The sequence below is a fragment of the Vulpes lagopus genome, chromosome 11 (assembly GCF_018345385.1).
Source record: "Vulpes lagopus strain Blue_001 chromosome 11, ASM1834538v1, whole genome shotgun sequence".
Classification (NCBI taxonomy): Eukaryota; Metazoa; Chordata; class Mammalia; order Carnivora; family Canidae; genus Vulpes; species Vulpes lagopus.
The window spans coordinates 84,388,579-84,401,544 of NC_054834.1; the positions used below are offsets into that span (position 1 = coordinate 84,388,579).

General features: G+C 38.6%; 1 protein-coding gene across 7 annotated transcripts in view; it reads right to left on the reverse strand.

Annotated features, from left to right (window-relative positions):
- WDSUB1 (WD repeat, sterile alpha motif and U-box domain containing 1) overlaps positions 1 to 12,966 on the reverse strand; it is a 49,689-nt gene that overhangs the window by 36,286 nt on the left and 437 nt on the right. For 2 of the 7 annotated variants that reach the window (XM_041721678.1, XM_041721679.1), the window contains exons 2-5: positions 10,965 to 11,386; positions 8,299 to 8,483; positions 5,866 to 5,958; positions 1,878 to 1,971 (exon numbers count right to left, since the gene is read on the reverse strand). In XM_041721678.1, coding sequence (XP_041577612.1) covers positions 1,878 to 1,971; positions 5,866 to 5,958; positions 8,299 to 8,483; positions 10,965 to 11,362 — 770 coding nt within the window. In that variant the 5' untranslated portion in view covers positions 11,363 to 11,386. Of the gene's footprint in view, positions 1 to 1,877; positions 1,972 to 5,865; positions 5,959 to 8,298; positions 8,484 to 10,964; positions 11,387 to 12,093; positions 12,128 to 12,484; positions 12,809 to 12,966 lie in introns of those variants that run through there. The other 5 variants (XM_041721681.1, XM_041721680.1, XM_041721682.1 and 2 more) reach the window with 5 other exon arrangements.

A 12,966-nucleotide genomic window follows, 5' to 3' on the forward strand; every position in this document is an offset into this window, starting at 1 on the left:
ATACTTCTCTATGTTACCCATGACTTTTATAATAGCAACAAAAAAATTAAGTTCCTAGAAATAAATCTAATAAAAGAGGAGGAGGACTTCTACAGAGAAGACAATTATTGAGAGAAATCAAAACAAAAATAAATGAGAAATATGCCATATTCCTGGATTAAAAGACTCAACATCATAAATGTGCCAATTATCCCCCAAATTATCAGACTCAATATAACCCCGATCAAAATCCAATGGGTCTATGTATGTACAGGGGATAGCTGGAAGCAATCTGACAAGCTAACTCCAAAATTTATATGGAAGTATCAAAATCCAGGAATAGCTTAGAAAGAGAATGGTTTTAGAGCAAGGATAAAGAGAAAAATAGAATGAAATAGGCTGAGAAACAGATCCACACATATATAGTCAGTGATTTCTGATAAGATAGAACATGGAGAAAAAAATGATCTTTTCATGTATATTACTGGGACAACTGGATATCCACATGGAAAGAAATAAAATTGGACTCCTGTACATGATACACACAAATCAAATTTGAGAAAGAAAAAACAATGAAGGTTTTAGAAGATAACATGAGAAAATATTCTCATGACTCAGAACATAAAGAAACTGATTACACTAAAATTAAGCTGTGAAGGGCAGCTGGGATGGCTCAGCGGTTTAGCGCCGCCTTCAGCCCAGGGTGTGATCCTGGAGACCTGGAAACAATGGGCTCCCTGCATGGAGCCTGCTTCTCTCTCTGCCTGCTTTTCACTCTGCCTGTGTCTCTGCTTCTTTCTCTCTCCATGTCTCTCATGAATGAATAAATAGAATTAAAAAAAAAAATACCATATTAAAATTAAGCTGTGAAAAGACAAATCCACAGAAGGGAAAAGATATTTACAACACATATAACCAATAAGTGGCTCATATATTGAAATATAGACACAATATATATAATCTCAACAATAGATCAATAAGAAAAAGATAATCCAGAAGGAAAATGAGCAAGAGACATGAACAGGTACTTCATTAAAGGAGAAATACCTGTGGCCAAAAACTTCTGAAAAGATTCTAATCTCACTGTTTTAGGGAAACGCAAATTTAAAAAGCAGTAAGGTAACACTTTACATCCATAAGAAGGGCTATAATTAAAAAGACCAAAAATATCAGTATCAAGTATAAGCTAGGATGTGAAATAACACAGCTCTAGGGATGTTTGGCTACTTGGAAAACAATCTGATGTTACCTGCCAAAGTTGAAAATACAATTATTCTGTGGCTCATAAATTCTATTCCTATGTATTTTTCCTACAAAGATGCATGAACATGTACACCAGAAAACACAGATGGATTTACAAAATTATTGTAATGCTCCCAAAATGAAAATAATCCATATATTCATCAACATTAAAATGATTAATAGTATACAGACTCAATGGAATATTGCATAGCAATGAAAATCAATAAGCCGAAAATAATCCATATATTCATCAACATTAAAATGATTAATAGTATACACACTCAATGGAATATTGCATAGCAATGAAAATCAATAAGCCATGGTTACATGCATTAATATGAATGAATGCCACAAACATCATGTTGACTAAGGGCAGCCAGACACAAAATAATACACATTGTATGATTTGTTTTAAATCAGTTAAAAAGAAAAAAGCGATACAGTATATGACCAGAAGTGTTGTCGCCCTAAAGGGGCATCTGGAAGGTGAAGCCCTGTGGAGCAGAACCAGTGATACTGTATTTCTTGACCTGAGTAGTGGTTACATAGGTTTGCATCAATTTATCAAACTATTCTCTTATGTTTTATGTACTTTTCTGTATATCTGTTCTATTTCATATCAAAATGGTTTAAGGAAATTAAACTAAATAGCTTACCCCGAGACTAGCATCTGCCCATTATGAGAAAAAGCACAAGCCAGAACAGGAGCACAGTGCCCACTCAGTGTACTTTTATATTTTAATTCAAAACCTGCAAATAACAAGGCAAGAAAAATTAGCAAGCTGACTGTGCTTAGAATTTATTTTTAAGTCAAAACTATTTCACTCATTTATTTTAATAATCTTTAAGTGACTAAAGAATACAAAAATGAAAAAAATCTTCACACAAGTCAGGTATTGGAATGCAGTGTGATGAAGTGGTTTCAAAAATTCAGTAATGGGTAAAGAAAAATGGTGCACTCAGCAGAGATGAGGGATTATAATGATCAAGTACTTTTAAAATAAAAAATTTTAAACTCTATAAAATACATAAAAATATAAAATTTTAAACTAATCTAAAATTTTAAGCCATTAAGACAACCTTGGCATCTCATTTTTTAAAATATAAAATATATTTTAGGGCGCCTGGCTGGCTCAGTCAGTGGAGCATGTGACTCTTAATCTCAGGGTCATAAGTTTAAGCTCCACAATGGGCATGGAGCCTATTTAAAAAGAAAGTTTTAAAAATATTATTTATATATATATATTACGCAAATTTTTATATACACACAGATATATACACACTCATATACCAATTACCTAAATGCTTTAAAAGAATCAAATTGCCCAAATACCTCAACAAAGATCGATTTTTAAAATGTGATATCAAGACAATATTTTCTTCCATAAATAAAAAATAATCAATAATAATTTATACATCTTATAATTCCAATTATATCTTATAATACTCCTACAAAGTATGGTAACACTAAAATCCATTTTATGCTTTTGGTAATTACTGAAAATATAAGAACTATTTTTTTTTATAAGAACTATTTTAAAGGTAAACTGATGGAATTCAATGTATCTTAGTCACAAACTAAGAATCACTATAAAAATTACTATTAAGAAGCTCATCTGAGGAGATAAGGAAATAAATAAAATGGATTCATTTTCTCAGACCTAATAAAAACTTTTTTGAAGTGTTAATGGCTCTTAAGATAACAGCATTTAATTAAACAAAAAGGGCATTAGAGCAGGTAAAAGTTTCAACAAATAGAAAAAAAAAAAACATGTATTTTTTGTCTCGGAGAGGAGATGTGGTCACTGAAGGCACTACGGAATATACAGATTAGGAACTGGCACAATCAATCAAACACAGCAAAAATGTTAAGTCGTAAATCAAATGAAAACCAATAAAACTTGCAATATCATCACAGGTTATACTCTCAAGTATAAGATCTGTAAGTCTGTCTATTTCTCCCTAACAAATAAGCAATTAAAATAATCAGATGAGAGTGATGTGAAACACTTTATAAAAAAGGCTTTAGCTGCATGTTTATAAACTGTTAAGTAGGTTTTTCAAAGAGTCAGTATAAAAACACATTTTCCAGACAATGCATGGAACGCTTTACTTTTGAAAAATTATTAAAGACATATTTAGAACATCCCATATATGACTATATTCATGGGTTCTCACAAGAATTTTACTTTGGCAGGAGCAAAAAGAGAGGACAGACCAGTGAATGCTGATCCTCACCAGTATTGTCACTGAACATACTAAAAGAATGACTAAATATAACCTAGTAGGCAATAAACTAACTGAATTTCCACAAAAAGAAACTCTTATTTCCTGATAATGGGCCCTTCTCTAGACACTGGTATAATGACAAAGATTTTCTCTTTTATCAAACTCTAGCCAGACTCTTCTCAGCCCTCTTCTGAACTAAGGCCCTGACCGGGGCCTATAAAGACTTACACTAACATAGTTTCTGACAGCCCACGGCTGCATGCCTAGGATGACCCTGGGCCCCTTAAAGGACCAGCCTGGGAAAACACAAGGCTGCCAAGAGAACTTTTGTTCTGTTCGTTCCAGCCAACATCTGAAGATAGGACCCCTGTCTCCCACCTGTAGGAGGGCAGGAGCCTAATCTCCCTACTAAGTGCCAGTTAGCAAACCCAGATGAGCTTCACATGGCCCCCATCCTTTCTGTTCTTTGTATGTTTTCACTTCCCTTACTCTACAAAGTCCCACATACCTCTCTCCTTATTCCCTCATTCTCCCTTCAAATTGCCCAGTCACCTCTGTATAAACTGATGTTGAGTATGGTTCATGTTGGACTCTTCTCTCTATTGCAATAGTATATTACTGGTTAAAAATCTATCCTTGGGATCCCTGGGTGGCGCAGCGGTTTAGCGCCTGCCTTTGGCCCCAGGGCGCGATCCTGGAGACCCGGGATCGAATCCCACGTCGGGCTCCCGGTGCATGGAGCCTGCTTCTCCCTCTGCCTATGTCTCTGCTTCTCTCTCTCTCTCACTGTGTGCCTATCATAAATAAATAAAATTAAAAAAAAAAAAATCTTATCATTTTAGTGTCCAGCTTTGTTTAATTTTTGACAACAATTATAAAAAACAAAATGCGGTTTGTAATTTAACTGAAGCTTATTAGGTAACAAATTATATGTTTAGGCATCTGAAGATGGCCAACTGACCATATATAATTTCAGAATTCCCATTAAAATGATAGTGAAAGAATTAATAAAAATATAAAAGCAAAAAATATATATATAAAAGCACAACAATGAAGAGAACGTAAAGAGAGGCATCAGCAATCCAGAAACTAAAGCCAATTTTGAAAAGGCAGAAAGCAAATTAACTGATGAGGTGCTACAGGGAAGTAACAGCCCAGAGTGCAAAGGGAGGGCCTGCGGCCAAGAAGAAAGTTATTCTTCCCTAGAATACCTCAAAAAGACCTAGTACTATCAATAGTTGGGGAACACAGATATTAACCTGAAAATACAGAAGTTAGCAAAAAAGTCTGTTTATGAAACACTTGGTGTTTACCTCCAATCCCTCCCTCATCCCACCCATAGCATGCTTCACAAAAGTCAGATGCTTCTCTCTAAGCAGAACATTTCTTTCTAATGGCTTTCTGGGGAGTTCCTTGGCAGCGCCTATGCAGTTCTCTAAGGCCCTAAACCCTCTTCGGTAGGGGCCAACAAGCCACTTCCTCGTCCTACAGGGAAGTCAGCAACAACAAACCACTACAGGCACAGAGCTTCTGAACATCTTATTATTGCCTAATTCTAAATGTAAATGGATACAAGGATCTCCAAAGAAGGTAACCCTATGAAAGAGAAAGATCAGAGGAAACAAAAAAAGACTCAAAAGCAAACAAAGATAATCAGGAAACAGAAGGGAACAAAATAAAAAAAGCCTCTGATACCCTGAGTTTTGAGACAATTTTCACATTCATCAAATAAAAGTGGGACACTGAGAAAAATAGAGAAGATCAACTTACAGAAATTGAAAATATGATGGAATAAAAAATTCAAAAGGTTAAAAGATAAAGTTAAGAAGTGTTCTCATACAGTAGAAAAAAAGATAAAGAGATAAATGTGGTGGGAGGTGGGTGGGAGGCAACACAGGGAAAGAAATCAGGAGGTCCAACACTCAGTTCATGAGAATTATTACAAAAGAGGACATGGGAGGAAATTATTAAAGAAATAAACCTAAAGGAATACTATTTTCTGAATCAAAATTTCTTGCCTGAAGGATGCCTGAAGGAACAGTGCAATACATGTAGGAAAGAGCTCCCAGGCATTGTCAAAAAAAAAAAAAAAAAACAGTCACTGCAGTGAATAAATTTAAAATACGGTGGTAAAACAATATTTATGCAAACTGAGAACCACCAAGAGTTGCAAACAGATGAAGTGCAAAGTGGTTGCCTCTGGTCAGAAGGAATGTGGTGTTGAGGTCATCATCAGCGGTAAGCATCCAATTTTTAAATCATGTATATATATGTAATTACTGATTAACATTTATTAATACAGATTTCTATAATCATTTTCAGATATCCAGAGTTCCTTAAGTAAAAAGATTAATTAAAACAGAAATTCTATCTGGATCACAAATGATTTTAGAGAACTACCTGTTGAATACATACCTAAGATATGGGTAAAAGAAACAACCCAAATTTTGATCTGGCAATCCTGACCACATGATGCCAATCGAAAAAACTGAAGACCTTGCTCTCCATCTAAAAATGTAAATGTGTTAAAAATAAATACACAAGAATTGGTAAAACATCTAAACCAAAAAATGTTCAACTTTTTATACTGAGATCTATTAATTCTATTCATTTAAACCATATTCAAAAGTAATATTAAGGGGATCCCTGGGTGGCTCAGCGGTTTAGCACCTGCCTTCGGCCCGGGGTGTTATCCTGGAGTCCCGGGATCGAGTCCCACATCGGGCTCCCTGCACGGAGCCTGTTTCTCCCTCTGCCTGTGTCTCTGCATCTCTCTCTCTCTCTCATGAATAAATAAATAAAATCTTAAAAAAAAAAAAAGACAAAAGTAATATTAACTAAACTTATACCACAGAATGAAATTCTGGTTAAAGAATTCATTTTAAGATTTTTTTTTTTTTTTTTTATTCTTGAGAGATAGAAGGAGAGACAGAGCCAGAGACACAGGCAGAGGGAGAAGCAGGCTCCATGCACCGAGAGCCTGACGTGGGATTCGATCCCGGGTCTCCAGGATCACGCCCTGGGCCAAAGGCAGGCGCCAAACCGCTGCGCCACCCAGGGATCCCAAAGAATTCATTTTAAACAAGGCACATCACAGGATTGTAACTCTGGCCACTGATGTTACTAAAACCAAAAACCTTTTCATTTACCTTCCACTAAGGACCTAAATCAAGGGTCCATGGGCCAATATTGAGCCAGTAAGCCCAGGGCATCCTCCAATCCAATTTTAGAGTCTGTGAGGCTAGCTAGCACTTGATGGTAAAAGAGTAGGAAGAAAAGGTATGAGTATTAAATGTTTAATTATTCTCAACTTAACTTTCTTTATCCACTTCTTAAAAGCTTAGTCTATAATTCACAAGGAGTAATAATGAGATTCCCCCCTCCCCATTGATTTAATCAAGGCAAAGGCTGGGATTACATAAATCCAAAATTACATAAATCTGTTTTATTTGGTAAAAAATTAAATCAGGGAAGGAAATCAGTATATTTGGTGTCACAAATATTCCACTAGCTTTTAATGCTGAGATAATTTCAGTGTATAATTATATACACACTAGATAAGGTTCCTAAATATTTGTGGTTAATGCCAATATTGATATCATCAACTCAATTTTACATGAGTTCCACCTAAACATCACAGATGCAGTTTCCTCAAAGGAAGTTTTGGCACTGATGCGCACCAGGATACAATTATATGGGTAAGCACAGGGGAGGCTCATCTGAAGTGATTTTTACTTGAAATCTAAAGGATAACTAAGAGTGAACCAGGTGAAGAATCCATATGTAAAACCCTTGGAAAAATCTTAGAAACATTCAAGGAACAAAAGGAGACCAGAGTGGCAAGTGAATGTCTGAGGCCAAGTGAGCTTTGAGGAGGCAGGGACACAGAATGTGTCCAGTACTTAGGAACTTTTGTGTTTTGGATTTGGTATTTTATACCTTACCTTAATCAGTCACTGATGGATGAAATAGGGGAGTGCCAAAACCATTCTGCCCACCTTCTGGACCTGAGCTGTCCAATAAGGTAGGCACTAGCCACACGTGGCTACTGGACACTTAAAACGCGGCTAGAACAAATTTAAATGTGACATAATATACATACCAGATTTCAAACACCTAGTACCAAAAAAAAATAGTAAAATATCTTAATTGTTACTATCAATTATTGAAATATTTTACACGTATATTGGGTAAACTATATCATTAGAATTAATTTCACCTACTACTAAAAAGTCTTAAATTTACAAACGCAGTTCACATTACATTGCTAATAGGACAGCACTGGTGGCGCAACAATGGAAGAAGCAAAAGCAACTTCCATCCTAACATCCTGAAATAGAGGAAAGCTCCCCAATTCACTGTTATCTATTTAAAACCATGAGTCTGTGTATATTCAGGAGTTTGTATTTCTATTTCTAAAAGCTAATTGTGTTTGTCAAACATCTTATTTCATAAATTTAGCTTTTGGAAGATTAAATTAGTAAACTGAAAATTTAGCTTCTGTTTCCAATTCTTTTAATTTCACATTTGTCTTTGGAGAGCCATATGCTGTATTTTAAAACCCACAGCATACTCAACAGGGTTAAGTCCTCTAAATTACCATATTCAAGGAATCCAGATCTACTGTACAAAATTGAGTCATCCCCAACATATATTAAAGAGCCTGATTTTCCCTAGTGACATTTCTTCATGATTTCATTTTAATCAAGATAAAAGAATGCTTCCTTAAAAGAAATGAATTAAAAGGCCTTCTCATTTTACTAAAGAAGAAAATGAATAAAAGAGTTAAAAGTCATACACAAATTACAAATAGGGACTACTAGTGCTTAAAAGAGTAAAATAACCAACCAGAAACTGGCTGTGAAGAAAAATCACAGCAGGTAATCCCAAGATCATGTGCTTTTTCACTGTGTAGACACCTCATTTTATCATCCCACACTGTTATATCTCCACACGAGGAACCAGTGACAAAGAAATTTCCATTCGGAGAAAACGCACAGGCCACCAATGAGCCATCTTTAACACTACCACATCTGAAATAAAAGCAAAAAGGTGGGGGGAGGGGCTTCATTTCATTTCAGAGTATATTTTACCTTATATTACAATTTTTAACAGAACCTTGCTATAGTAAAAACAGGACAAATGGCTATCAGAGAACTAGAAAGGAGGTCAGTAGAAATAAAATATTATATGCTATAAACTTAGATATGCTTTTCCAAAAATAGGATTTAAACATTATTTTAAGTGACCTATTCAAGCCTAAACTATACAAATCCAAACCAAAGTCCAGGTATCTTCATGTTTTTCCATATGGCAATTCTGTATGAACATATTAAAATCTGTAAAACTTAACAAAAAAGCTCTGCCAACCAAAATATCAACTGTGGTCCCACATTTTTTAAAAACCATTTTTACTGGAAAACATGTTATTGGGGTCAAAAGCACTTTCAACTTCTGTATTAAAATGACCCAGGGAAGCCTGGGTGGCTCAGCGGTTTAGGCCCTGCCTTCACACCCAGGTCATGATTCCGGGGGTCATGGGATCGAGTCCCGCATCGGGCTCCCTGCATGGAGTCTGCTTCTCCCTCTGCCTGTGTCTCTGCCTCGCTCTCTCTCCGTGTCTCTCATGGATAAATAAATAAAATCTTTAAAAAATAAAATAAAATGACCCAAAAGTTGAGTCGGTAGGGTAGCTCAGTTGGTTAAACATCTCCCTTCGACTCAGGTCATGATCCTGGGTCTGGGATTAAGTCCTGCATTGGGCTCCCTGCTCAGTTGGAAGCCTGCTCCTCCCTCTCCCACTCCCCCTGCTTGTGTTCTCTCTATATCTGTCAAATAATAAAATCTTAAAAACATAAATAAAATTACCTAGAAGCATAATCTTCAAATATTAAACATAAATAAATATAAATTCTTATGAAAAGAATATGCTGTGAACAAGTTTTTAAAATTATCTTGGGAAGATAAGGAAGCAATGTGCTGACAATTTTAATTCTCTCAACTAGGAAAAAGAAACAGGTAAAAGTCTAGCAATCACTGCAGTGTCCCATCCAGTGCTTAAATCTACTGCAGTGCCAACTTTTTACAGCATACATTAGGGAAGTAATGGTAGAGAGATAGAATTCATCACCTGGTAAGTGAAAAAGAAAATTTCTTAGTTGACAGATATATTTCATTCATATAAAAAAAACTTGAAAGATATCTCATTCCTTCTGAGCTCTTTAAACTGTTCAATAATGCCACTTAAAACACACTGCCTCCTTCAAGCCACAGACCTAAATCTAATAAGCACAGTTGTTTACCAGCTGGCATGTGCTCTGAATGATGCAGGGACAGGAGAAAGTATATTAGGCTTTTTTACTTGGTCACGTTTAAAAGTTTACGGCTCTTAGTTACTTAAGGTCACCAAACTGTAACTTAAAAATGGTAAACTTGGGCACCCTCGGTGGCGCAGCGGTTTAGTGCCGCCTGCAGCCCGGGGTCTGATCCTGGAGACCCGGGATCAAGTCCCGCGTCGGGCTCCCTGCATGGAGCCCGCTTCTCCCTCTGCCTGTGTCTCTGCCTCTCAGTCTCTCTCTCTCTCTCTCTCTCTGAATAAGTAAATTAAAAATAAATGCTAAAAAAAAAAAAAAAAAGGTAAACTTTATGCGATATATAGTTCACTACAATATACATAAAAGTACATAACTTTCATATTGGCAAGTTCCAAGAGAACATTACCAATAAAAATCAATTGATGTATTTTCATCTAAAAGGAGTTTTTCAAAAAAAATAAATAAAAATAAAAGGAGTTTTTCAGATTTTTTAAATTAGTTTATTTTTTAAGATTTTATTTATTTATTCATGAGAGACACAGAGAGGCAGAGACCTAGGCGGAGGGGGAAGCAAGCTTCATGCAGGGAGCCCAACATGGGACTCCATCCCAGGATCCCAGGATCATAGCCTGAGCCAAAGGCAGATTTTCAATCACTGAGCTACTCAGGTGCCCCTGGTTTTTGTTCTTTTTACATGAAAACACAATACCACACTAATCACAAGGGTCTTTCTTCTGGGGTTGATCATTCACCCGGCAAGAATCTTCATCAGGAAACAGTTGTGTTTCTTAGGTGAGACTTACTTACCATTACTCTATTACTGAGAACACTTGAGTCATGAGTGACAAAAACAAAGTCTAAAATTACTGGATCTTTTTCAAAAGATTGTTTTGTCTCGCTCTTAAAGTAAAAATCCATAGAAGTATAACAAGATTAACCCTTATTTTACAAGAGAAAGACTGGAAATTTAAAACTCTCAGAGCCAAGCAAATCTACTGCAAGAACCATTTTAAACATCTGTTTTGTTTTTTTTTTTTAACATCTGTTTTTATAATTTTCAGAAGACAGGTCAAATGTCTTTCCTTGTGATGTCTGAAAATTATCTGCTTCTTAATGTCATCAAAGTATTCTGCTTTCTATTTTTATTTTTTGCAGACTTGTTAATAGGATTAAGAACAGAAAAGGTGTAAATATCCATACCTATATAACTTGTAGGACTGAGCGTTCCATAAAACAACTGTGCCATCAGCTGCCCCTGATACCAAACAAGTGGAGTCTGGGGAAAACTGGCAAACCCTCACGGGGCTACCAGTGGGCTGTTCCATCACTGCCAACGTCTCTCCATTGTGAGTATTCCATAGGACAGTGGTACCATCTGTTGAACAGGAAGCCAGAACGTGTCCCGAGGGGGAGAAACAGCAGCAGTGGACAGCATAGGTGTGAAACTTCAGCGGCGAGTGGGGCAGCTCAATGAAGTCACTTAGGGAGTACAGGCGAATTGTTTTGTCCAAAGAGCAAGTAGCCAAGAGGGAAGAGGAGAACGCACAGCAGTTGACATCATCTCCGTGATCCGCCAAAGTGTGAATTAGTTTCACCATGTTCTTTATTTGAGGCAAAATGTCCTGCAATTTTTAAATAAAGGTTACTTCATCCTTAGAATCAAATAAATGCAACTCCAATCCATACGAAAGAGTCAAAATCAACTTAAGAATTTGCTCAGTGAAGCTCCTACATTCCTAGAGGACAAACTATTGCTCCCAAGATAAGAATAATTTGGAGCGAAAACACCGATAAGACCATAAACTCTAATTACGATCAGTCACAAGTGACACGCCAATCACGTTCCATTAATTCCTGAGAAAGAATCTTGGCAAGTAACTTCCAGCTGATTTGACGCTGAACATCCAAAACATCGGGTATTTATTTCACCTCTGAAGCCTCTCTCTTAACTAATCACTTCTCAAACATGCCTCATTCTAGATATGCTCATCTCAACTCAAAAAGATTTCCCACTCTCAACCAACTGGCTCAGCCGTTCCTTCTACAGGACGGAGCCAGGGCCACATTCGGCTCTGCCTCTAAGGTGCGTGGACTGCGTGGTTCCCTCAGAAAGTCTAAGAAACGGTTTCATTCAGAATTTCAGCGGCGGTGCTAGAAGCTCTGCCGTGGTCTGCCACCTTGTTTAAAAAAGAATAAAATGATATAAAAAAATTGAGGTGAAGAAGCAACTTAACGGATCAAGGAAACCAAAGAGACAGAGTGGCAAAAAAATGAATGTAGCCAAACTGCACTTGAGAACAAATTTACAAATTCAGATTAAAATCCAAACCCGGGATCCCTGGGTGGCGCAGCGGTTTGGCGCCTGCCTTTGGCCCCGGGCGCGATCCTGGAGACCCGGGATCGAGTCCCACGTCGGGCTCCCGGTGCATGGAGCCTGCTTCTCCCTCCTCCTGTGTCTGCCTCTCTCTCTCTCTGTGACTATCATAAATAAATAAATAAATAATAAATAAATAAATTTAAAAAATAAAATCCAAACCCTTCGTTACAGCTTACATCTCTGCAGAACGCTACACAGATGGAGCATCCCTTTTCCCATATTTGTTGTATCCCAAATCGTTAGCCTCTTTTTCCCCCCAAACATAAAGTCCAATAACGTCAACAACAACAACAAAAAATAGAAACCGCGGAACGTCCTGGGGGGGGGGGGGGGTCAGCTGTACCGCGGCACCGCGACGAGGCCGTGCGGGGCTTCCCGCAGCGCCGCCGCGCCCAGCCGTCGCCCACGCTCCGCCCGGGCCGGCCCCGCACCTCGCAGCACCCACGCGCGCCCCGCCCGACGCACGGCCGGCCGGAATGTGCCCCAAGTCTCCCCCAGATAAAGCCCCGCGAGGACGCCCCACACGTAGGGACCAAAGGGGCAGCCGACTGGCCGAGCCGCCCGGGCCGCGGACGACCGAGCCGACCCGAGCCCCGCCTTCCCGGGACGGCGGCCTCCGACCCGGCCCCGCAGGCCCCGCCCCCCGCCCCGTTCCGGCCCCCCGCAGGCCCCGCCGGGTCCGCCTCGCCCCCCGCCCGGCCCCGGGCCCCCGCCCCGCAGGCCCCCGACCCCCCCCCACAGGCCCCGCCCGGCCCGGTCCCTCCCAGGCCCCGCCCCGGCCCCCCGCCCCGCAGGCCCCCGACCCCCCCCACAGGCCCCACCCGG